At 47.4% G+C, this 26,508-nt stretch overlaps 1 protein-coding gene across 2 annotated transcripts; it reads right to left on the reverse strand.

Annotated features, from left to right (window-relative positions):
• Positions 1-3,326: 3,326 nt before the first annotated feature.
• Positions 3,327-24,292, reverse strand: LOC119229115 (5-hydroxytryptamine receptor 2A-like). Of its 2 annotated transcripts, XR_009957011.1 has the most exons (4): positions 22,529-24,292; positions 13,538-13,738; positions 5,048-8,834; positions 3,327-4,444 (listed from the first exon to the last, which is right to left on the reverse strand). XR_009957011.1 is itself a non-coding variant. In XM_037489275.2 (3 exons), the coding sequence occupies exons 1-3, from the start codon at positions 23,010-23,012 to the stop codon at positions 7,963-7,965; spliced, it is 1,557 nt and encodes a 518-aa protein (XP_037345172.2). In that variant the 5' UTR covers positions 23,013-24,292; the 3' UTR covers positions 3,327-7,962. The 2 variants fall into 2 exon arrangements, 1 of the variants encoding a protein (XP_037345172.2); XM_037489275.2 differs by having other exon boundaries at positions 3,327-8,834.
• Positions 24,293-26,508: the final 2,216 nt, after the last annotated feature.

Raw genomic sequence — 26,508 nt, forward strand, 5'->3', positions numbered from 1 at the left:
CACCCAAAGTCCCCAAACTTCTGTGAGTTCTGTGAGCCCCCCCCCCCCCCCCCCCCCGAACCCGACTTCCTGTTTCCTGTCCCGCCTCGACCGCCTTGAGGACTGGAGGAGAGTTTGGGTTATTTATTCATAGAATACTTTTAAGATTGTGTTTTCTCCGTCGATGGGTCTCGTCTTGGCCGGGGAGAGTTTTATTGTTTTGATTTGAACTCTTAATGAACTTTTAAGACATGAATTTTGGCTCCTGGCTCTTTCATCGTTATTTACTCTCTGTGGACTTTGGATATGCAGAATCTTTCCTTTGAGGAGGCTGTGAAAAATGTTCCCTTTCTTGTCAATTATAAATGTGATCCTTTCCCCATTGTTCTCCCCCAGATAGTTGACTTTTTTTTTTTTAATGCCTGTTTCTCTGCTGCTTTTAGTTATTTATCCTTGTTGTTATATGTTGTCATGTAGCCTGTGGAAGACGTCATTCCAAAAGATGGATGCAAATATCTCTGCGTCTGTATTTTACACACAGATGTTGATCACTAAAGGAAGAGAGGAAGGGATCAGTTGTTGTTGTTGTTGGTGCGGCGCTGACGTCACAACAAACTCGGAGGAAGTCACCAACGTGTGGGCGTGTGACATGTCGATAAGTTGTTTTATCAAAGCATGTCAGCCTGTCCTCCTCTTCCTCCTCCTCCTCCTCCTCCTCCTCGCCCTGCTTCGCTATTCTCTCTCCTCGGCTAATAAAAGTTAAGCTGCGCGAAGAGGAGTTCTCTCCAGGGAACCATGTTCACACAAAGAGATATTCTACATGGAAAAAAGCGACAATCACCACTTAAAAAAAAAAAAAAATGTCCTTGAGCTTGTTCCAAGAAATCTTTCTCCACCGAACGACCGTTTTCCAGATTCGAACATCTCACTGCGCACGTGTCTCTAATGCTGGGGGCCGGCCGGCCTCCCCCCGTGTCAACGTGGGACCTCCGGCTTGGTGAGAGGTGAAGTTCAGAGGTGAAGTGCGTCCCGTGGCTGTCCTGCAGCCTCCCATCGCTCCCGTGCACGAAAAAAGAAGGGAATCATCGGCGTCGCAATTCGCAAAATCCAGCCGAGATGAGCTGAATAATTCATTCGCGGATCAATCTGCTGTGAGCGATGGCGACGCTCTGAGCCCAAGTGTCAACATCAGAGTGATGAACCGGTTTTGAATCGAGTCGGACGATCGTGGCGTGCAACCAGCAGCAGATCAACGAACACAAAGGGAAAAGACACCATGCCGGACCTCAGGAGACAGTGAGTGAGTCCATTTTGGGGTGGAATCTCTGCTCTCGTGATGGACTCCCACTCCTAGATGCAGTCTCAGTTGAAATTCAGCTGAGGTTAAATGTGTTAGAATTCAAACCTTCAGCTTGAAAATGACTTTTTCCATGGAGTGCCTCGTCTCCCTGTGTCACGCCCTTTCTCCGGTTGGCTTTTAATCCCCTCTTCTGCCTACGAGGGATCTGTGAAGAATCCTTTAATGACCTAAAAACCACCCCGATGGAGTCACACTGGACTAAAGTATAACCGGCGACTCGGTTATACGTTGGTAAGCCCACGTTTGAAGGCTTCCAACTTTGCCAGGAAGTAAAGTATTTACTCAACGTCGCCTTTAGAAAACGCTTCCTCGTGGGCTGCGTGTTTTTTCTCGGGGAGTCAGCAGAGGAATATGGCAGAATATTTAACAGGGCGCCTGTTTGAATAATTCATGGCCTGGGTGAATCGCACCCTTAAAAAAAAAGAAAAAAAAAGAGAGGAAATAAGTGTGTATTTAAAGGGTAATGATGTGTGTGTGTGTGTGTGTGTGTGTGTGGATCAGCAGGTGCACGGGGCGCAGCGCTCGTGCTGCTCGCTGACATTTCCCCGCCCTGCTTTGCACTGGCGGAAGGCGTTCTGCAGGATTAGGAGCCGCCCAGAGGATGAGGCGTTCACAGCCGTCATGATCTGCTGCTCCACACACACACACACACACACACACACACACACACACACACACACACACACACACACACACACACACACACACACGCACACACACACACACAAACACCGGCCCATTAGTTCACTGTCAGAACTACGGCAGCCTAATGAGAGCGCAGTTCCTTTCTGCTGCCTCATGTATGACAGCTCTTATCCGAGATGAAGCAGAGACAACAAAAAAAAATATATATATATATATATATATATATATATATATATTTATATCTAACAAGGGTTTGATGGATGGATTGTGAACGTTCTGTGCTCCCAAAAGGTTCTTTTAGTTTTCTCATATATATGCTGCAGCCATAAGATGAACATTTTCATCTTAACTATTGAGAAGGATCAACTAATGTTACACTAGATTATTATTTGTTCAGCTGACTTTGTAATTACTGTTCTTTGTGTCCGTACATGTGTGTGTCCGTACGTGTGTGTGTCCGTACGTGTGTGTGTGTGTGTGAAGACCTTTCGGCCTGTTCTATTTTAAACAGCAGAAGACAGATGGGGAAAAAGATAAATTCTTCACACAGACAAATTGGATGGCTGGATGGTACTCTCTGTGGGCAAATCCGATTAGCACGATATCACACTCCCTCTTCCCAGGGATCCAGCGTGTGCTCTCAATTTGTCTGAATGTTGATCATTAGCGACGAAGCACAAGGGGGGGTAGTACTGTATGTGGCGTAGAAGGAGCAATGCAGTGAATACAATGAGCGTCACTTTGGACCCTGGCAGTCTGAATGTAGTGGAATCAGACTTCATAAGCCTTGTATCAGTGTGTTTTAATTGATGCGTTTGGTACGCTGTGATACTGTCGATGATTGGAGTCGTTTTAACGCATCACATCACATCAGATTCTCACATGTTGGTCCAGCAACATTTCTAATTGAAAAAAAAGGGTCAACATTTCAGCTCTGTGAGATCTACGTTTCGGTGACCGTAGGACGGCTGAAGCAGAAGGTTCCGTGTTTCCCTCTGAGAGGTCCACACACAGAAGAATGCCGCAGACATCGGATCGCCTGAGATGAGTCGTGTGCGAGGGGAGTCATTTTCTCCGGAGGGTCGATGTGCGTCGACGTTGTAACAATGTTTCTCATTTCTCGCCTCAGTCTGTTTGCTTCCAGTAACCCAATTTATTCTGTGAACAAAAACCCGAGCTTTTACTCTCAGGGGGAATCGGATGCTATTTGGGTTTACGGACTCCAAACCCCCCCGGGGGGGCGGGGGGGGGCAGGAGACCTGCCGCTGAGGTTCCCAAATCACCGAGAAAAAGCCTGAATCATACTGAAGCAACGGGCGATGGTGGCGGATGGAGTCCCAGTGAACATTTTTTGGTTGAAAAGACGTTGAATAGACGTCTATGCCCGACGTTGAAAAGACGTTGCAAAATGGTTTAAAAGTGAAAGTTGTTTCAACGCCTATTCGTAGACGTTGAAAAGACGTCTATATTTAGACCACATATCAACGTGATTTTTAATACGGTAAAATGTCGTCCTCTACTTTGTGCTATAGCATTATTTTATAGGTGTATAAAGAAATGACGTCCACATTTGTGCGTTTACCACCGATATTAAAAATCACGTTGAAAACGGGTCTAAACATAGACGTCTTTTCAACGTCTACGAATAGACGTTGAAACAACTTTCACTTTTAAACCAATTTTCAACGTCTTTTCAACGTCGGGCCATAGACGTCTTTTAAACGTCTTTTCAACGGATAACTTGCTCGCTGGAAAAGTACAAGTTACACACAATCAGCTGTTGACAGTTGTCAATCATGTCAACAGCCCTTAACAAGGACAACACAATTTGATTAATTTGTATTTATTCATATCAATATAACAACACTTTTCCTATACAAAACAGAATACAAAAATAAATTATATTTTGTGAAAATAAACAATGAAATTATAAGTGGAGCAACAACATGAACCAGTTTAGAATTTTGTGTTTGTAAACCATTTTTCTGAATCATTGGCACTTCATTTTCAGATTCTGTAACAAGATATGGTTCTGAGTCACTTGAATCCGGATTGTATACCTGAAATCAGCTCCGTCTCCCTCATCGTCACTTCAATGACTCAGAATGTGCAGAACACCCCTCAGTTGCAGATGCCTCTAGTCAATAAGTTAATTCAATTCAATTCATTTTATTCAACCCAAAATGAAAAATAATCCTGAGGGAGCTTTACAGTGTGTAAACATGTAGCATCCTGTCCCGAAACCATCACATCGGCACAGATAAAACTCCCTTCAACTGGACAACACTTAAGGGTGAACAGCGGAGGAGTAGCTGTGTACAGAAAGAACAACTTAAAGATGTACAGTACGTTCAATTCCTACAACAGAAATTATTCAAATATTCAGAGTAGTACACCAGGTGTAAGGCAGGACAACTGCAGGGACAAACTCCATCAGATGTAACCTCCATCCACAGGAACCTGTGAGGAGGGAAGAACCAAGACTTTAGGGAAAAGGCAAAGTGTGTAATTTGGGTTTATAATGACAGTAATAAAAAAGTTTAATAATGATAACAGCAGCAGGTGTTTGAGAACCCTTATTTATAGATTGTTTACTTATGACATTATAAACCATTTATGGCATTTCTGGAGTAACATTTCCAGGTATATTATACAGTACCATACTTTACAATGTTGCTTTAAGCATGCCGTAACTTACGATGTTTTGGCTAGCTTGTTTACAGGCCACAAATTGTTGAATTCACCTGCAATCTGTGTTTAGGCCGCGTTGCTTTAAAAACGTGTATTTTATACATGAAATGGGAACGGCAATAATATGATATGGGTACAGCAACAACCTAACGCATAAGCAACACCAAACACACGAAAAATACTCTGTGAGGTTTACTTTTGGTCCAGTTCATGTTGAACGCTAGCATGCTCCGAGCTAGCATGCTAACTAGCAAACGATCTGCGCTAACGCTAACTAGCTTACCAAAATAACAGTCTTTCCCGTATCGAGTGGTAAGTAAAATAACTGGTTATAGTTCCAGGTGTGCTTCATTCAAACACTCACGTACTTACAGAGTATTGGGGCCGGTAGCCGTGGTTGTATCAGCCCGTTCACGTCGCTCTGCTCCCGGTGCAAGCGTCTAAGAACTTGCGCATGCGCGTTACAGATGTGATCAGAGTTACGTGTTTACAACTAATGTTTGAAACGGCCCGCATTATTTTGTCCTTAAAGCATATTGTTACGCCTCCTCTCCCGAGCCGGGGTGGCGGCGTAACAGACTCACACTCTGTATTTCCATATTCATGACGTTTTAAGAAAAATCTTAAATGCGTTGAAATCACGTCTTTGCGTAGACCAAATTTCGCCGACCAGTTCATTCATTATTATGATAATCTTAATGATATTATCGTCTCTGTTTCAACCTTACGTTACAACATGACACATCATCGAGAAATTTACCCGTTTTTAGCACGTTGATGTTTCGTGCACTTTTTCGCTTGTTGAAAAGACGTTGAAATGAGGTCTTAGACGTTCAGACCTCATTTCAACCCGATTTCAACCATATTTCAACGTTGAAATAACGTCTTGTGCTCACTGGGGTAGCGCTCCCCCGCAAGGTTGTTGGTTTGAATCCCCGGCTGCCCCATGTGACCTGTCCCTCAGCAAAACACCTGACCACCAACTTCTCCCCAGGCAAAATGTCAAGTGTGGGTTATGATGCAATGTAAGTCGCTTTGGATAAAGGCGTCAGCTGACATGTGATGTAACTCTGTTAGAACTAATAACTAAATAACTATTAGATGCTACGCGTGCACTTTTTGGGTTTTGGGTTCGTTGTTTTTCAGCCTTTGTGAAATTACAGAAATGTTCTCACCGAGTCTACAAAATGTGTCCTGCTTCATTTTGCTTTCTTTTAAACATTTCTGCGGTTGTTTTCCAACGTTAAACACACATTTATTGTTGTAGCCATGACGACAAAAGTGCACAAACCTTCATTTTAGCCAAAACACCAAATATGTCAAATGAACACAGAAACGAAGCCTTGCGTCCTTGTTCTCTTTATCTACACAAATATTTATTCACCCACAAATGAAAAAAGGATTTCTCTCTTTTTTTAATTTGACTTTGTTAAAAGAATAAGAAAAAACCCTGTTTGACACAGTTGACATGTAGAAAAAACAACAACACATGACTGCAACCATCAAACATCAATTTCCAGAGTAGACACTTTAAAAAGCAAAGCGGGGCCCAGTCTGCGGAGCCAAAGTCACGTGTCATCGGAAAGGTGTCCCCTCTTTGCATCAGACGGTAGCAGCGTCACCCGAGAGGGTTCGAGACCCGTTTAAACACCCAGAGTAGAACCAGGGTGATGAAAACAACACGACGCTTCTTCATCTCAACTCACTTAATAGTTTTTTTTAAATTCCTCGTCCTGGGTTTCATCACAAAATGCATCACCGCTAAACGCTTCTAAAAGCAGCCACCTGCCGCGATAACGTTTCCGTTCCTCCACCGCGGTTATTAATGAGCCTCAATGCTTCACCTGCTGCTGCAAATAACACCCGTGGGAAGGACTGATAACCTCTCTTGGCTCTGTTTCTTCCTCACACGACTTGTAGTAACCATCCTCTTTATTCCTCTCGATGTCTCTGAAAATGAACCGTGAGCTGTCTCATCACGATTAAATACTCCAAAAGGCTGATACGATTTGCCTTATGGAGAGTTTGCTGTTTTTCACGCTAGTCGAATCATTAATCCTGTTCAAGCAGGGTGTGTAACGGGTGAAAGTGAACTCCTCATTATTTCCTACAAACAGGAAACATCAGAGGACACGTCTTGAGCCTACATATATATATACTTTTACTCTTTTAGAGTCTTGCCTTTGGTTTTTCCCACCAAATCAAATCCTATGGCTTTGATTAAATGATGAACTCAATCATGGGTCCAACCCCAAAAAGATGTCACCCAAAACCAAAGTGATGGATCTAATTGGGACACCAGCAGGTGTTTCTGGGACAACGTGGTTTGGCCTTCAGGTTTGGACTGAAGTCACTTTGTGAAGACATGAAGGATCATTTTAAATCTAATCTAAAGTAATGATCGTCATTTTGGTTTCTCCATAAGAAAACCTTTAACTCGTGTAAAAGTGAGGAGGGGATTTGTTTCATTTCATGTGAACTTCTGTCACATCGACTCACGTTTGTTTCTTTAGATCTGAAGGTAATTGTTGAGGCATCCGTGGCTCTGGTTTCTGTCCGTCAAAACCACATCTGTCCACCGGGAAACCGACGACCTCTGGTTCCCGAAGCAGTGACCTCGATGGATGTGCCCTGGCGCTCTGAGGAGGACGCGCCGCCGGAAACATTTACACTTAAATCGCAATTATCTGCCGACGTAATCTCATTTGACAAAATCACTAAAAACAAAAATCCCATTAACAATCCGCGACAATCGTTTACATTTATTCACATACAGACCTGCACAGAATACAAATATAGATCTATATACGCCGTCATTGTGTTGAGGGCGAGTGTGTCATTTTTTAATGGTCATTTTCAGCCTGCAGTCCTTCCTCTGACTGGAAACCTTTCTTTTTAATCCTCTTGATTGGATAAGTCGTGACACCTTTGGTACTCACATCTTTTACTTTACATGCTCTCAAACCGTGGAGCATATCGATCGATTCAATGTCTTTGGGAAAGATTACGGTGAAAACAAGCGCCGGGTCGTCGGAGGCTCTGAAACGTCAACGTGTCGTGCTCCACGAAACGAGATGATTCATTTGTTAGTTCCATCCAAAAGAGTTCTGCTGCTCTGAAGAACCGAAGCAACTCGTTTCAGGACACAAACTCAAGACCTTCGGTTTCAAAAAAAAAAAAGAAGAAAAAAACGCTGACTGGGAGGCACCGCGTCTTTGGCGCGTCGACCCCCCTCGGACCCGTCGCTTGGTGCCGCCGCGGCAACGGAAGCCCGGGAAGGGGTCCACTCAAACGCAGCTCTCGCGCTTGTCCGCCGCAAACCCCCCCGCCTCCCGCCGGCCCGGCGGCGGACGACCCTCGGCCTCGCCGCCGGGGACGTCCGCTCCGCCCCGTAACCTCCGGGCGTCCCCCGGGGGCAGCTGCGCCGAGCTGTAGGCCATCGGCGGGATGGTGTTCACCAGGATGAGCTGCAGCCGCTTCTTCTCCGGCCGGTACCGGCAGCGGACGTAGCGCAGGAAAGCCGCCCGGTACGTCTTGTTGAACAGCGTGTACACCAGCGGGTTGACCGCCGAGGACAGGTAGCCGACCCACACGAAGACGTTCAGCAGGCCCCCCATGAGCGCCGCGTCGCACGCCGCCGGGTCGCACGCCACCACCAGCACGTTGGTGACGAAGAACGGGCACCACATGACCACGAAGAGGAAAAACACCACCCCGAGGACCTTGGAGGCCTTCTGCTCGTTGCCGATGGACTGCATCGTGCGGCGCCCGAAGAGCGAGCCGGAGAGGCTCCCGCGGGCTTCCCCCGGCCCGCCGCCGCCGCCCCCCAGGCCGCCGCCGCTCCCCCGCCCGCCGGCCTCGCGGCTTATCGAGCGCCTGAAGAGTTTCTCGGAGGACAGCGAGGTTTGCGGCAAGAAGCTCAGGGTGAACGTGGTGCTCCACTTGGGCCGCGGCACCAGCTGGTCCAGGCAGAGCGTGGCCTCGTTCTGCAGCGCGCTGATGGTCAGGAAGTAGGTGACCACCATGATGGTGAGGGGCACGAAGAAGGCCACGAAGGAGCCGACCAGCACGAAGTTGTTGTCCGTCAGCATGCAGCTGCCGTCCTTGAAGACCTTGGAGTGGTCTCTGAGCCCCAGGACGGGAATGGGCATGGAGATCCCTGCAGGGGAGGAAGCAAAGAGCACAAAGCCGGGGGGGGCGACCCCTGTGATTCATGCACGCGTTTGTGGTTGTTTGTGTGAAGGGGGGGGGGGGGATTAGGGTTAAAAACACGGCTACGCTGCAACGTCGGAAGAAATCAGGCTTTTTAACTGAGAACTGAGAATCTAAAAAGGTGAAGATGGGGGTTAACACCTGCACCAACAGAAGAACTCAATACAGAAGCACGATAACAGCAGGTACTCCACCGGAGGAGCATTGCTATTTCATTAACATGTTCCATTAAGTCTTGCGCTGAACCTTTTTTCAGTCACGGTCCGGGAGGAAAGTGGAAAAAGCTCGCTGCCTTTCACCTACTTTGAATCTTAAATTCCCATTTTGTTGTTGTTGCCGTCAGGTTTTTAATTTATTTAATTTTTTTTTTTTTTTTACAAACTGCCCACGCTGTTAAAACGCTGTCATGAAACTAAAGCGATTTAAAATAAGCCTAAGAAAAGTTTTCGTCAAGGGCCACGCCAGCTGTGAGCGGTCCACATCCACGGGGGGACGAGGAGGCGACGGCCGCGAGGAGGCGGCTGCGTACCGGGGGGGGAGGGGGGGGCAGAGGGGTCAGAGGAGGATAATTCTCATTAAGTCCGGATGGTTTGACAAAGAAAGCAGCTGGAGGGATTCCGTGGTTCGGTCTGCACGAGGACGTAATGAGCGCCGACGTGCCGACGAGTCCAAAAAAATGAAAATGTGTCAAAACAAGTCTTTCGTCGCAGCTTCTGCGACGTAATGCCCCCGCAGGCCCCCCCCCACCCCTCCGTTTCTTGTCTTTATGCTAAGCTAAGCTAACTAGTCTCTGGCTGGTGACCTATACTCATCAACCAAACTGTTTAAAGCAAAGAACGTGCCGTCCTGCAGACTGCTGCAGGAAGTTGAACTGCAACACGCAACCCGTTTTTTGGGGGGGGGGGAAGAGCAGATTCGGGGGGGTGACGACACGCCGTCGTGTTGTCAATTTAAAGGTTTTGTGCGTGTTTCAAAAGGCGGGAGATGAGTTTTCTGACTGATCGTTGTTCAACATCAGGCTCCTTTAAATGTTGAGGCTGAAGTTGAGAGAGAGAGAGAGCGGGGGGGGGGGGGGGGGGGGTGGAAGCAGACTTCTAATTAGCGCTACGTGCAGAGTGAGAAAAGGCATCACTGTCACTGCTTCACATCCAGCGGATCAAGCAGGATTTGTCGAGGTGACATCGTTGATGTGAGCGGCTGGAAACACTGGGTTGCCCTTGAGCGTCCACTTCTACAGAATCCACAAATAAAGAGCTTTTTTTTTTTTTTTTTGTCAGTTTCATCCTTCCTCTCCTTCTCCCTGGTGGCAATTCTCTGCTCTAAATACATGAATGCAGAGGGGTGGTGGAGAAAGGAAGACCTGACAGAAACGGGAGGGAAGATGAAAGGGGAGAGGAGGGGGGGGGGGGGGGACGTTTTAGACACAAAGGAGCTGATTCTCAAGGTTTCACTTCATAATGCAACAATGGAACTTGAGAGGAAAAACTTACTTACTTCTATATGAATTCTAATTTATATCACACTCAAAGCTCTTTGGCTCAAGATTGCTCTTTAAAGAGCTTTTTATTACACTGTAATAATGTTATAATAGTAATAACGAAGCTGTGATTTACTTCAGCTTTCTGTACCTGCTGTAACTGTGTGTTGATATATGTGATCTTACATGTATTTTTTTCATTACTGCATTACTGAATATTACTGTAAAATTGTGTTTTTTTCCACGTTCGACTCAGAGTCCGTGGAAGCTTCCAGCTGCTGCCGCGTGATCCAACATCTCCACAGAGAGAGTTTTGGGAGATGGTTCACCTGTTGGAGTTTGCTGTGTCCGCTGATGCCTGAAAGGAACTCCTTTAGGATTACAGTAAATGTGGATGAGACCAGCAGGGATTTTTAGTGGAAAGATCCGGTCCTGGGGTGAAGAGCGGTTTGTTCCAGTAGTGCGCGTGCAGATGTTTGTATAACTCTGAGGATCTAGTGCCTCGCAGGCATCCAGGCTGGCACTGGGTGCACATTGTGCATCCTCAGAGATCAGCCTCTGGCTCATAAGAACGAGGAAGCAAAACAATGAGGATGAAGAAAAAACAGCATTTAATCCCCACAGAGGAAACTCCAGAGAGCACATTGAACCAACTGTATAATGTGTTTTCCTGGCGTACTTTCACGTTAGCTTAGAATGAGTCCTCTGGGGCCTTCAAACCAAAGACCTCCTTCGAGTCGGGGGCCAGCCTCGCTTATTTAAAAAAAAAAAAAAACTCGAAGGGGAAATTAACTTAAAAAAAACGATAGTTAATCGTACAGAAGATGCGGATGTCTTCTTACACTTAACCAAGCGAACAGTGAGCTTCTAATCGTTGTGCAGCAGTTGCTGTGTGTGTGTGTCTGTGTGTGTGTGTGTGTGTGTGTGTGCAGGTTGTTTAGTGCAGCGAAACGCATTTGTGCAGAAACGCATGAACGTGTCAGTGTGGATTAAATAAAAACAAACAGCCAGAGGTCTTTGGGAGACATTCTGTCTGATGGTCCCTCATCCAACTCTAACCTGGATCTTCAGAAGATCTGAAAGATCTAAAACTCAAATGAATCGATCCTCTCAAACATCCAAACCACAAGGCGACGCGTTTCCAGCTTGCAGTCATGCGTGCACCCCCCCCCTCCCCCCAAAAAACCCCAGAAAGAATCACAACGTTGGGACTTAAATCTGAGCTCTAGAGAGAAAGAATGTGTGAAGGAACGTGTCCGAGTAGAGTTCAGATAAATGATAAAAACACATGGAACAAACGGAGAGCTGTGAGAGGAACAAACTGTCCTCTTAAAGACAAAAGTCACATTATTATTTTAACGCTAACTACTTCCTCATAAGTTTATTCTAAGCTCGACAGCTGGTCCTCGAGGTCGTGGAACTCTCATCAAACGCTGAAGGTGGTTTCTCACGTTCTCAGGTGGAGGATGAACAGGCCGTCGTTGCATCACTTGAAGTCATTTCGTATAGGAATAGGAAAAACTGCATTATAAACCGACATTAAACCTCCAACGCGCTTTAAAGTCCGCACCTGAGAATCCCCGTTTAGTCCAGTGGTTCTCAACTGGTTCTGGCTCCGGGACCCACCATCTCCCCTTAATGACCCAAAACGAGGAACATTCTCAACTTCTCAAATTTATTCAAAATCAAGTTCATAAGCTGAATTTTATATTTTATATTCAGGATGTTTAATTATCCTAAAAACCCAATGTCTCCCCCCATATCAGAATGGTTTGACCCAACCTGGCACACGCTGCTGAAAACATGGACGGACCCGGCGAAAAAAACGACACGCTGCATTAAAAAAGTCCTTTCAAAATAAAATCACAGAATGAATGTTTTTGTGATTTTTTTTTTAATTACTCAAATTTTTATTTTCCCATTAAAAACTGGTCCCACTGTTTAGTCCAATGAAAATAACGACGTGGAGGCTATTTGTTTTGTTTTTTCTGGGTTGGATTTGTCAGACTCTCCCTCCCCACACCTCACTGACCTCATCCTCCACCCGTGTTCTCTCCACCCCCCCCCCCTCCAGGGAACAATGTGGGGAACTGCTATTGAACTCATTCACACCATTTAGTCTTTGAAGATGGATTCATTGTAACAGCCAATCGATGGACTTCAGTGGATTCATTACGACATTAATCTCCGTTTGTTGTACCCAGCAGGAAAGTTTTACTCTTTAAACTGTGCCTGCCGACCAAAAAACGGACTTTATGTTATTACTTTAACACCGTGACTAAATCCCACTTGATGTGAATCTCCTGCTCTCGGCTCTGAGACACCGACACGCGAAAAGCAAGGCTGTTCATCTCATCTTCGTCGGGACCAATATGAAGCAGCAGAGCAGAATGTCAGATCAAGGAGGAACGTGAATATCAAACGTTGACTGACAGCGTCGGTGTTTACGAGGATGAGGCCGAGCATCTCAACGGCAGATATTTATAGATATGCAGCAGTTATTCTTTTTTTTTCTAAGAACGGCCTTTTCTCTGTTGTCCTCCACGAGAGGACTACTCAGCAGGAACATGTCTTTCATGAAGGTCTTTGTTATTTGCCCCAAAAGTGTCCCTTTAGTCCCCGACGGCTGGATCGCAGCAGCTCGTCAGTCGCCTATTTCATGCTGTCACATTCGCTTGAGGGAATATCCGCATTATGCGGCGGATGAATTAAACTATAATGCATTTCGTATTGATCACGTAAATCATTCCGCCACGGCAAACATTCTCATGGTGTCCTGCAGGACATCCACCCCCCCCCCCCCCCCCCCTGCAGGAAAGGCCAGCCTATTCTCTGGAAAGGCGCCCTTGCAGTCATGTTAACTGTAATTAGCTTAGTGTGAGAGCACGTTGACTAACAAACATATCAAATACGTTTTTTTAAACTGAGGTGTTTTTTTTAAAATTGCTATCAGCTGAAACCCACGTTTTCTCTTTCTTTGTATTCCCAGGGCAGAGCTTAAGTGCTCTCTGCTACTCTTTCCTCCCACGACCTCCACCGTCATCGTGCTGCTCGCTAATCGACAGCGCCATCGACCTGCGGCACTTCCACCCAGACGAGGGTAAAAAACCGACTCCCCCCCCCCCACCCACCCTTTCTCTCCACACACAAACGAGCGACGGGTGCGCTCTTACCGGCTGAGATGGTCCAAACCGCCATGATCTTGATGCGGGCCTTGGTGTGGGAGTTGAAGCGGCTGTGGTGGATGGGGTTGCGTATCCCGATGTATCGGTCCAGCGAGATGGCGCAGAGGTGCATGATGGACGCCGTGGAGAACAGGACGTCCAGGTAAATCCAGACGGGGCAAAGGTCGGAGGGCAGCGGCCACCCGTAATCTGCACGGGGGAGGGAGGGAGGGGGGGGTGAAGAGAGGAAGACGTGGTATTTGTGTGCGGTTTTAGAGGCGTCTTTTTACAGCGTCTCGTTCGTCATAAACCACAAACTGCTGCGTCGATAACGCCAAGCAGAAAACACGCGTTCTACACGGCTTCAGTGTTGGTTGACTGGGTTCATCACGACATCTCCACCACCTGAACAGCAACGTTTAATCAGCCAGGAGGTTACACACACACACACACACACACACACACACACCTGCGTCTGATACAAACACCGATGATCTTCAGAAGCACCGAAAAGAAAATAATCTCAGTCAAACTGGGCGAAAAAACAATGTCTGCCTCATCAGAGTCTGCAGAGCCACTGCAGCGCGGAGCCTTGTGGGGCAACTTTTGAGAAGAAAAGTCGGACAGCTCGATCCAAGTTGTGTTAAGGCGGCGCGCAGGGGGGTGAAGATGGGGCTCGCTGTTTTCAGAGGCGCTTCAATCAGGAAACGTGTCGTGAGGGTTCAGAGAGACGTGAGGAGGAGCGAGTCTGTGGAGCAACGATGAAGACACACTGTCTCTCTCTCTCTCTCTCTCTCTCTCTCTCGTGGACGTGGACGTCTGTGTGATGAGTTACAATAATAACTACATAATAATAATTAATTCCAAAATCATTAAAGGGTGCAATGTGTACAGGGTTAGCAACCACTAAAACTAACAATCTATTTAAAACATCGTGCATAGACCTGTTGTTTTAGTTGGAAAAAGTGTGTTTTTGCCTCGTTCCTCCTAAATCATTGCACCTGAAGGTACAAGTGGCTGCATGGGGAACGTTCACAGCCCACTCGGTGTTAGTGTAATTGCTCAAACAACATCCCCGATGGATGTCGTTACGTCGTCGGCTGTGGCAGCAGCCGCTAAAACAACACAACAAAAAAACGCGGTAATGTTTCCACCCACACTGACCACATAATGAACACAGCAGGAGGACAAAAGAAACCCTGCAGCCTTCTCCTCGGGCGCCGGAGGTTTTTCTTTTCGTTTCTTTATGAACGAGAAGCTCTCCATCTGCTCCCGAAGGCATGTTTTTGCAAATCGAGTTTGATGTGAAACCTTCAACCTTTTTGGTTGATGCACAAATGTCGTGTGCTCTCTTTGGGATGATGGCAGCAGGAAATCAGAAATACCTCCGGGCACCAACCGGCACCAAGACAAACGCAAACACACCTGCAACGCTGAGCATCGTGAACCGACCCGGGGGGGGAATGCAGGTGATTGGACACAGTCAATCAGGGATACGGCAGACAATCACACTCACCGGGGGACAGGAAGTGAAGTGAACCCAGTGACACCAGGGGACAGGAAGTGATGTGAACCCAGGGAAACCAGGGGACAGGAAGTGATGTGAACCCAGGGAAACCAGGGGACAGGAAGTGAAGTGAACCCAGGGAAACCAGGGGACAGGAAGTGATGTGAACCCAGGGAAACCAGGGGACAGGAAGTGAAGTGAACCCAGGGAAACCAGGGGACAGGAAGTGAAGTGAACCTAGGGACACCAGGGACAGGAAGTGAAGTGAACCCAGAGACACCAGAGGCAGGAAGTGAAGTGAACCCAGGGACACCAGGGACAGGAAGTGAAGAGAACCCAGGGACACCAGAGACAGGAAGTTAAGTGAACCCAGGGACACCAGGGACAGGAAGTGAAGTGAACCCAGGGACACCAGGGACAGGAAGTGAAGTGAACCCAGGGAAACCAGGGGACAGGAAGTGAAGTGAACCTAGGGACACCAGGGACAGGAAGTGATGTGAACCCAGGGACAGGAAGTGAATTGAACCCAGGGACACCAGAGACAGGAAGTGAAGTGAACCCAGGGACACCAGGGACAGGAAGTGAAGAGAACCCAGGGACACCAGAGACAGGAAGTGAAGTGAACCCAGGGACACCAGAGACAGGAAGTGAAGTGAACCCAGGGACACTAGAGACAGGAAGTGAAGTGAACCCAGGGACACCAGAGACAGGAAGTGAAGTGAACCCAGGGACACCAGAGGACAGGAAGTGAAGTGAACCCAGGGACACCAGGAGACAGGAAGTGAAGTGAACCCAGGGACACCAGGGGACAGGAAGCTACACAGTGAGACCGGCACTGGACCCTCAACGTGTCTCAATGCACTGCCTCACTATCTAATGATGTCATACACATCAGCACTGGCTCCATCATTGTATTCGGCGTGTTGATTGCGAAACCTTTTCATCTGTGAAACAGATTTCTCCGCCCGGTTAATTAAACATCTGTTTCCACCTTTTTTTGTTTAGCTCCAAACCGTAAATGTAGGACACCACATCGCATTTCAAGACAGTTTCAAGGTGATCATGTGCCGTTTAGATAAAAGAAATAAAGCTGAACTGAGGTGCAAAAACTGCTTATAATAAACAAACACAAAAGGAAAGACATGAAAGTGGTAAAGTAGTAAAAGTAAAAGTCAGCCACACCAAATCCACTTAAGTTGCTTGATTATTTTAAACGTAACGTAACGGAGCAGCACATGAAGCACATGTAGGCTGATCACAATCATTGGCTCATTCAGTATGTATGTATGCAATCCGTAGATTGAAGATCCCCGATGTGGCCAAAAGTACCAAAGTACTGGAGATATGAATAATTATATTTACAAAAGACAAAGAGGAAGGAAAGTCGTTGAAATTCTTTTGTCCCAAATGAAATCTGCTTTTGGTCTTTTGGTCAGTGAAACGTCACCGAATGGTGAGAAATGTCCACGGTCACGTCTTCAGATGCGTTCTTGTCCAAAATCCCCAAAGTATTCCGCTTCTGATTAAATGTTTACGGGGGTAGCAACAAATGTAAAGGATGACGGTTCGTTTTGGACGCCCAAAATCCTGCCCCCCCCACCCGTCGACTTTCACCCACCATCAAAACAACTGTGACCATCCTCACTTTAAGTCCCACAAGCCTTCTTTATTCGATTTGGGTCGTTTATTTATTTGCAATGAGACAAATGAGACGGTTGCCCCGGAGCGCGGGGACACGGACGGACACCGCGGAGCCGTGAATTTTAACGAGTGGACGGCTGCGGTTTTTGGAAATCCGTTAATTAATCGAGTTCCTTCCGGCTGCTCGGCTCCTTTGTCGTCTTCCCTTTGAGACGCAAACAAAGCGCGACACGCCGCTTCAGCTCCGAGGCTTTGCTCCTGCACCAAAGTGCTCCAAGATGTCCAATGTTTTACTATGAAACACCTGAGAAGCAGTTCATGCTTTAAGAAGGCATGACATCGACATATAAGCAGCAATTACTGCGTCTGATTCTGGAGTCCAACGCTCTGCTGTAATTATCTCATTAATCAGGACCAAAGCCACCTATGTTTTAAAAGCAGAGGAGTCATGGCTGCAGCATGGGTGAAAGGGCAGGAGGTGCAGAAGAAGAAGAAGAAGTTCAGTTTCTGTCAACGCCGCGACGAGGAAAAGCATCAGGGAGGAACACAACTTTGGGGGTTTCAATAAAACGACACGATGAGTGAATTCCAACTTTTCCAACTTTTCAACACGAATTCAACACGAACGCGCCAACTTCCATCCAGATGCTCGCCTGGGGGGAGGGAGAGGCTGACGACGTGGGTGGGTCTTTCGGTGTATTGAAATGTCACCACCACCCCCCCCCTCCACGAGAGAACCGAATGTGCTCCATCCAAATTACAGCGTGCCAAAGCAGTGTGTCATCATGAGCCCTAATTATTCGACATTAATTACACGCTGCTCTCAGGAGGAAGGAGCAAAGTTTCCGTGAGTGAAAACCGAAAATCTGTCCTTCTGACTTTTGATGTGTTGTGATGAAATTCACTCGACCTTATTTCAGTGGAGAGTTTTTTTTTAAGATTTAAGTAAATAATTGAACCAAAGTCCAAAGTGACTGGACTTGAATCTTCCTGATTAAATTTCTACAGTAAATTGTGATATTTTTTAGTGTTTTTTTAAGTGTCACAGTTGAATTAGCTTTTGGGTGCACGATGGGTTAATTGGTGCCGTCGGTGTGTGAAAGTGAGACCGAGCGGTTGTATGTCGGCCTTGTGATTGACAGCCCAGGGCGTACCCCGTGTCAGCCTGGATTGACTCCGGCCCCCCCCCCCCCCCCCCGACCCACCTCCACACCCTCTAAGGATAAGCAGAAGTTGGAATGGGTTTTTGAATACTGTTTCAAATTTACTTTTTTTTTTACAGCAGAAATAGGATCAAATGGTTTGGAAACATTTGAATCATTTGCCTTGAATTTACAATTTAAGATTTACTGAAACTGCACAGATATGAAGCTTAAAGGCATATCTGCATGTGTTGTTTGCAATTCCAAAAGATTAATAACCATAATATTATTCATTCATTTGAGTAATCTCGTTTGCGTACAACATTTTTAATGCAAAATCTACATCAGTAAAATTTCATTCCTCAAGAAAACGTTTGATTCTCTTCGATTCTCCATTGATTCCAGAACCTTCTTCTGGATAGAAAACTATACAGGACTTCTATCACTCAAATGGCACAGAAATCAGCTTCCCTTTTTTCAACGTATTATATAAGATATCAGCTCTGGTAGGGTGTTTGTCTGCTAACCCCCCCCCCACCCCCACACCCCCCCCTCAATGCACACTCATCTTCACACATCCTTCCACTTCTTGACCTTTTCGACCCGCTGTCTCACACATCTGGCCAGCGGAGCCTGATCATGTTTCTGCCCTTCTGGTCCCGATGATCCGAACGCCATTTTTTTTTTTTTTGTCGAGGCCGCTTTGTGCCTCGCTCTGCAGCTCGGACACACACACACACACACACACACACACACAGACACACACAAAAAGACCAAATCCCCACCATCTCAGCGGCAGTCGCGCACAATTGGATGAGCACAACGAGGGCTATTTTCCACTCGGGATGCTCTGTCTCCTTTTTTCTTCCACCCAGCGAGGAATTAGAGGTTATTTTTGCTCGGGGGCGACGCAGCCTTCCACACCAGCGTCTGAGGACTCTTCCCCCCCCCCCCCCCCACCCACCGTTACGTAAGACTTGTTACACCCGCCCTACTTCTCTCGGTAAAGAGTGGGCTCACGTTGTTAAAGCCTGAACTGTGTCCAGAGCCATTCAGGGGGGGGGGGGGGGGCGTTTCCTCAGCCATATTTCATCTGTTTAACCTTCAACATCTCTGTTGTTTGTTTGTTTGGCGTCGGGGGCCTCTAATGGAGATGCACCAGCGCGACAATCGTGGGCATCGCGTAATCACTTTATCTATAATTGCCCTTCTGCCGGGAGGTCTAGTGGGGGCCATGCTAATGGCGGACGCACACCGGAGTGCACGGCTCGGCGGGAACAAGAGGAATACGGTTGCTCTTCAAAGGTGTTGGATTCAGAACATTAATTCTTTTTAAAAAAACTGCAGAAAACAAAGACCGGTCAAATAAATACGCCAGCACGCTGCTTTCAGTCATGTGTTCCGCAGGATGCAGTTTGTGGTAAATCGCGTGGTTCATCATAAGTCAACATCAAGTTAACGCATCAGACTGCGTCGGCTTTAGCTCGGTGCACCTGATAGACGTGAAAATGATCCCTGATACGTACTAGTCATGAATTCACCCTCCGTTTTGGTGTGTTTTTAATGGGGTTCAGTTACTAAGCAACAACTCTGGCCCGTGATTACTTCCTGTCAGCTGATGTCATGCACATTGTACTGGAACAAAGGGCCTTTTATACATTTCTTTCACTGCCAGGTGAAATCAAAGGGGACACGTTTTTAATGTAAATACGTCCCAATCTGTGAAAAGGTGACTTCGGTGTCGTCACAAACGTACGAACATCACGACTCTTTTAAAAACTCAGGCTGTTTGTACGTGGACCAAAAAAAACACCAAAAAACAAAGCAGGTCAATCGTCTTCTACCCGTCCTAAAAAAAGCCACATTGAAACCTGAGAGGTTTGAGACACGAGTGTCCGTCCCACTGCACGCCCTCTGAGACCAACGCCAATCACACGGTGGGAAAGCGAGAACTCAGCCGCGGCGACGCAGCGCGGGGGGGGGGGGGGGGGGCGTTTAAAAAAAAAAAAGGTAAGAAAAGAGAGCAAAACCCCAAATAAAAAAAATTAAAAATCCATGCGACGATGCTGTTTCAGAGGGACAGAGACCTGCGACACGCGTCCGCTGAGCTCGCACGGGAACGCCCTGTCCCCCCCCCCCCCCTCTCACTGTTGCCCATAGCGCCCATAGCGAGCAGTGATTCTGGTGGGTCGTGACCCAATGGTGGGTCGCAGACCCGTTTTTAATGGGCCTTTGCATGGGAAAATAAAAATTAGAATTAAAAAAAATCACAAAAAAATTCTTCCTGTGATTTTATTTTGAAAGGACTTTTTTAATGCAGCGTGTCGTTTTTTTGCCGGCTCGTCCGTCCATGTTTTCAGCAGCGTGGGCCCGGTTGGGTCAAACCATCCTGATATGGGGGAGACTTTGGGTTTTTAGGATAATTAAACATCCTGAATATAAAATATAAAATTCAGCTTATGAACTTGATTTTGAATCAATTTGAGAAGTTGAGAATGTTCCTCGATTTGGGTCATTAAGGCGTGATGGTGGGTCCCGGAGCCAGAACCAGTTGAGAACCACTGGACCAGAGGGCCCAGAAGGCCGAGTGAGGCCTCGCCCCGCCGGAGGCATCGATTACAAAAGCCCCGCCCTGAGTGGAGAGAGTGGAGGTTATTTAGCGCTAAAAAACAGGCTGTTTGAGCCGGTGACATCGACCGGAGACTCTGAGCCGCTGGAGGGGGCTTTGTGCGACACACCGATCGACCCACAGCGACGACGGCGTCAACAAAGGACACGAATCCCATGTTCTCCCTTCAAATGCTGCTGAAAAACGGGTAAAAAAAGTTGTTTTCTGAAACGTTGAAGCGTGAACTGCTGAAATCCACTCAGCGTCTGAATGATCTGTGCGCTGACTTAAAAGGAAAAACTTTGTTTCAAAGTAACAACCGGTCTCTCGAGGGTTTGCGCACGAGCCATCTGTCGAGAAGGCGCCGATCGCTGTATTTATTCCCGCTCAAATGGACGCTCTCCACTGGGTCCATCTCCAGCCGTCACGGGGAGCCGACTCCAGCGAAGTGAAACCTCTCAAATTACTCAGGCTCGTAAAAACCGGGGAGACTCGGCGTCGGGAGGATCGTGTGTGAGGTGAGGACGCTCATCCGTCTGACGGCTTTTCCTGTGACAGCTCGTCTCCGGAGAATGCAACGAAAAAAAAAAAAAAGACACCAGCCAGGGGCCCAAAGTGCATAGTAGGATATTGTGTTTGCGTTCTACATTATGATGTATCATGTGATCTAATCCCGCTTCGAGCTTGATCTGTTGAAATCCTCACCACGTCACCCCTTCGCGCAGGATGAACACGTCTGACGCGCTCCACCACGAAAGCGTCACCGGGTGAGAAGAGAATATCCACCGAATGTCATTCAGAGAGTGATGACACATTCTGGAAGGAGTTAAGTTTACGTATTGCGTATAAAAACCGTCGCCTTTGTCTTTTTTGGTTTCGAGGTACATGCAGCTCTGGTGTTTACCGTGTCTTAGCGTGTTAGCATGCTAACACTCTCTGATTAGCATCCGACACAAAGTAGAGCTGAGGATGATGGGGATTTTGTTATATTCGGGTATTTGGTCTCAACGAAAAGTATTGAACCAATTTGACCCGCTGATGGAGCTCAATAAAACATAGGATCAGAGAAAATATGAAAACCCATCGTCTGAGAATTGTCAATTCGTGTAGCAGATGTGGTCCCATCCACAAAAACCATACTGAGATATTACACAGAACATCCATCAAAATGGTGGTGACCAACAAACATCTTTTCATGAGCTGACAAAGCACCTGACGCGTTACTCTGAGAGTGCAGCTCTCCGCATTAGTGAGTATTCAAAGAGCGTAACTCTTACTCACGTACTCAGCTCGATTCGGCGTCAACAACAGCATTTCGTTTCCGTTGGAAATGGCCAGAAAAGGACCCCCAAGTGTCCTGTTTGCAGCTGAAGCTGCCGATCCACCTCACGTACGGCCAAGGATCGAAAAGAGAAACACCAGGACGCACTTTACACCAAGAAAGACGGTCAAGGTGCAGCAGCTAGAAAACGTGATCAAACCGCTGCTTCCCTGGAGCCTCCATGTGCATCGATATGAAGGGAAAGGTCTTTGGCACCAGCTGTTTCTACCGGACAGAAGATCAAAGAGAAGACAGCGAAGAAGTCTTCGCTCCTCGCCTGGATTCATGGTTCGACTTAGTTCGCTGCTGCTGCTACATCCGTGTTATTTCACGCATGAGCGCCCTCAGCCTCGCTGATGACGCCGTTAAGCCATCTGACGCGCACCGTCTATGCGTCTATGCGTCTATGCGCTCATTAATAACCGCTAATGAGCACCTTATCGTTATCAGTGAAGCGGCACAATTAATCAATAAGCCAAACCGCACCTCTGGGAACCTCTCTGACCCTGTTTTCTACTCCCTGGAACAGGTGAACGCAGGTGTGTCGTTTTGAGGGGTAAGCGGTCTTGGTGACAGTTGCCCAAGATGTAACGGGTGTCCATTAAGGGCGAGAAAGCCTGCTGTCAAAGCGCCGCGAAAGGAGAAGAGCATTCATTTTCACGCACTTTCAGGGGGGGGGGGTGTTGGGGGGGGGGGTATGTTTGCCTGTTGGGCTGGAGTCAGCAACACACCAAATGTCAACATAACAAAGCCCAGTGTCAGTGTTTCCCTCAAAGCTTACCGTAGAGAATGGTAACCATGGAGACCGGCATGACCAGGACGCCGAGCAGCATGTCAGCGACCGCCAGAGACATCAGGAAATAGTTGGTGGCGTTCTGCAGCTTCTTCTCCAGGGACACGGCCAGGATCACCAGGATGTTGCCCATGACGGTGACGGCGATGACGAGCAGGATCAAAAGCGCCGCCCAGTTCTTCTCCGTCGCCATGCCCTGCTGAGGACAATGGGACCCGTGGGGCCTGCCGCCGCCGTCCTCGCCGTGGACTCCTCCTCCAACAACGCCGCGGTAGGACGAGTCCCCCGGCTGGACGTCGACGCCGTCCCTGTGGGCGCCGCTCGCCGGACAGCCCGAGGGCGTGGCGTTGTGGACCCGCAGGGCGCCGTCCTCGAACCCGCGCGGGGACCAGGTGTTGGACCCCAGGGTCGCCACGGCCCCGACGACGGCGCCGGAGATCAACTCTGACACGTTGGCGGCACGCAGGTTCATGGCCGCGACCCGGAGACGGTGAAGAAGAAACGGGGGGGGGGTCAGCGCGGAGAAAGGAAGAGGAGCGACCTCGTCATCGCTCACTCCCTCGGGTGGACGCCATGGGGGGGCCGACACCTTGAGCGATGGGTGGCGTTTTGGCCACGTGTTCACGCCATCATCCCAGAGGGGCCTCTGAAGGAGCCGCCGTTCAGGGTCAAAGGACCGCGTGGAACGGATAGAAATGAGCTGGTTTGATTGGCCCACTGCACTGGAGAAAAAAAATAAAAAATAAAACAGTTCCAGAGTGCTTTCGCCTTCACATGTTTTTAATCATTTAGAGAAAGTCCATTTGAAGCTGGAGCGACGGGGGACACAGTCGCAGGTTTCTCATCCTTGAAGTCTGCGCTTGTCATGATGAGAGCACGTCGGGCCCGTCGGACGCCCCTGATCTCCAAAAAAATCTCAATTTCATCTCTTCCCGAGTCTCCTCTTCAAACAGGTGAATCCTTACCTGTGGTCTCAGTATCCTCAGCATCCAGGTCGGGAGAGGAGAGGAAAAGCGTCCTCGGGGGACCGAACCCACCCCGTGACTCTCAGTTTGAAGCCGATCTTGATAAGAAGGTCGTTCCTGGACTACATAGCTGCACGGAGGCAATTACAGCGCGCGTGCGTGTGTGTGTGTGTGTGCGTGTGTGTGCGCGCTCATGAATGTGTGTGGAAATCCTCGAGTGTCCTTGTCGTGTTGTCTCAACTCATACCTGCACCTGTGAGAGTGCGTCCGCGGGCGACCGAGATTGATGATGAACATGATGCTGTTTGACACGTGCGTGTGTGTGTGTGTGCGTGCGTGTGTGTGTGTGTGTGTTACCCAGAGACACTTGGCTAACTTTCACCTCCCCCTTGTCTCTTCTCAGACACTCTGTCCCAACGGGAGAGACAGCCCTGGTTGCCGAAGAGCAGAGCTCTGGAGTGTTTTCATTTCGTCCTCAGCTTCGCTTTCTTCAGCCTCTCGGTTGGGAACCTCTCTCTTCTTCTTCAAATCCTCCTCCAACCGACCCAGATGTGGTCCAGTATTCCTTTCGGGGCTGCAAAAAAAAGGTTCCTCAGGTTTCCCAAAGCCTTCATCTCTCCCTCTGAGGGATATCTCCACGCCTCTTTCCCAACGGGGACCGAGCAGGAGAAGGAAGACGCCTCCTCTGTGCCTCAGTCAGACCTTCAGCTCCGGTGAGTAGCTCGGCTCGTCTTCTGCGATGGTCAGGAGCCGAATGGTTCTGTGCCTCCACTCTCCTCTCGCTGATTCAGCCTCCCTCCCTCCCTCCCTCCCCCCCTTCTCCTTACCCAGGGTCTCTCTCCCTGCCTCTCTCTCTCTCTCTCTCTCTCTCTCTCCATTAAGCGTCTCTAATTCTCTCTCCCATCCAGTGCATCCTTTTCCCTCTTGCAGAGTGTGAAAGTGCTCCCTCCTCTCTGCACACTCACACCTGCACACATGTGGACGCACACGTCGTCTTCCATCGACGCTGGTGCCTGCGGGGCTTTTTTTTTTTTACCGACTTCATGCAAAAGCTTGTTTTTTTTTTTTAAAAACCTCTCCTCCACATGGCATGACTCATGAATTTGAATCTTTTTTTTTTTGCATGCTTTCCATCAAGCTGGATCCGAGGAGCCATCTGAGCCCAGATGTTCCTGCAGGGTCTGATGAAATAATCGTTTTAATGGCACTGGAACATCTCGAAGACTATTTGCTCTTCACCTTGACAGTGAGTTCACAGCTTATGTAACAGTCCCACAGCCCTGTGTGTGTGTGTGTGTGTGTGTGTGTGTGTGTGTGTGTGTTGGATCATGAGATATTAGAGTCAGTTGTGTCTAGAGTTAGATGTTAGTCTTCGTTTACCGTGGGAGCGACACCTCACAGCCTCCATCTGGTTTTAGACACCTCTAACTAAAGGAAACAAAACCTGAATGAAGATGATCAAACATTGTTGTTTTCATTCGCTGACCCCCCCCATCTCTGACTCGAGGACACAACGAGTCGATTCTCCGATGACACGATACTGTCCTCATTTCCACATTCATCTTTTTACTGTTGTTTTCTAGAAGAACAACATCTAATACTCCTTTAAAGGAAGGAGATGTAACTGTGCTTCCGTGTCATGTACTGTGTTCCCTCTCTATGAGCCTTTAGTGTCTTTTTTTTTTTTAACTGTCATTTGTGTTGTGTTGTTTTAAGCGGATTGTGTGCAGTACTGTTGTCCAATTTAAATCCCGCCCTATTTTTGTTGTCTTTTTATAAGACTGTGCGCACACTATTCATATTTCAAACCACATTTCTTTCTCTATATACAATTATTTTCCTTACTAACTATGACAAAAAAATGTGTATTTGTTCCTTACTGTTGTTGTAATCTTAGTCCTTAATATTTGCTCTGTTCCCACTTTGTATTTTAAATACAAAAAGAGTCTGTATATATCAAGTGGTGTGATTAACTATTTTACCTTACAAGATCTAGATCGATATGGATCATTAAATGAAAACATGTAACCAGTTGAATGTAATTAGACAAATATACCTGGGGTTCAGGTGCTTTTCTATTGCACCACCCGGGGGGGGGGGGGAAGGTCTCACAGAACCAGAATCTTTTCAAACATAAATGTGCTTCTTTTGATGATTTACGACGTCTCGGTTTTAAAACCACACCACCTTCCTCCGTCGGTCAGGAGGCCAATCGCTGCCTCCCGCGTTCACTCGCTGAGTCCCAAAGGGTCGCTGACGCTCGCCATCATGCACCGAATCCTCTCTCCAGCCGGCTGTCCGTCAAACTCTGTCTCCATTTTCCGATTTATTTCCTGCACGTTCGTGTGTTGCATGGAAACGCATCGAAGAGCCTTCGTGAAGAGAAAAAAAACGTCATTGATGGTGGATCAATGAGCTCCGCCATGACGCTGTTAACTCTAAAATGAAATTACCACAAGACTCACAAAGCATAATGGACTGTTTCATGATTGTGTATTATGAATGTTGCATTTCTGTAAGGAGGTCAAAGTATAAGCGCGCACACACACACACACACACACACACACAGAGAGAGAATAAATACAAGAGGGAAAAAGAAACAGCAGGTTGCCTTGGAGTAAAACTCTTGCTTTTGTTGATTTCTGTTAAATTTTCACTTCATCTTAGGGTTCCGTGTTCTGAGTGAAGAAGGAATCCGGCCCGTCGGCACATGAAGGATCATCAAAGCCTCAGTGGATAAAATGAGAAGAACCCTTTACTTTTCCTCTCCCTTTGTTTATGGAAAGGGCACAAATTGGTTTTTCCAACCACTTTAAGTCAGTGATGGTGTTGGGTTACAAGTCAAAAATGCTCTCTACTGTAATTTAAAATATGAACGTAAAATCCTACGTATTAACTGTGTTTATTGTTAAAGGATGTTTCACTGAGAAGTTTTATTGTGATACTCGCAGTAAAATAAAACTGCACGATGCTAATTCCTTTTCGATTTACATATTCAGGCCG

The sequence above is a fragment of the Pungitius pungitius genome, chromosome 10, assembly GCF_949316345.1.
Source record: "Pungitius pungitius chromosome 10, fPunPun2.1, whole genome shotgun sequence".
Taxonomy (NCBI): Eukaryota; Metazoa; Chordata; class Actinopteri; order Perciformes; family Gasterosteidae; genus Pungitius; species Pungitius pungitius.

Bases quoted from the DNA above. Each gene is read 5' to 3' on its own strand.
- LOC119229115 (XM_037489275.2), bottom strand. From the start codon at position 23,012: ATGAACCTGCGTGCCGCCAACGTGTCAGAGTTGATCTCCGGCGCCGTC. The intron at 13,739-22,528 runs GTAAGCTTTGAG...TCCCCCGTGCAG, and splicing joins CATGGTTACCATTCTCTACG to ATTACGGGTGGCCGCTGCCC. The intron at 8,835-13,537 runs GTAAGAGCGCAC...CCTCCCCTGCAG, and splicing joins GGTTTGGACCATCTCAGCCG to GGATCTCCATGCCCATTCCC.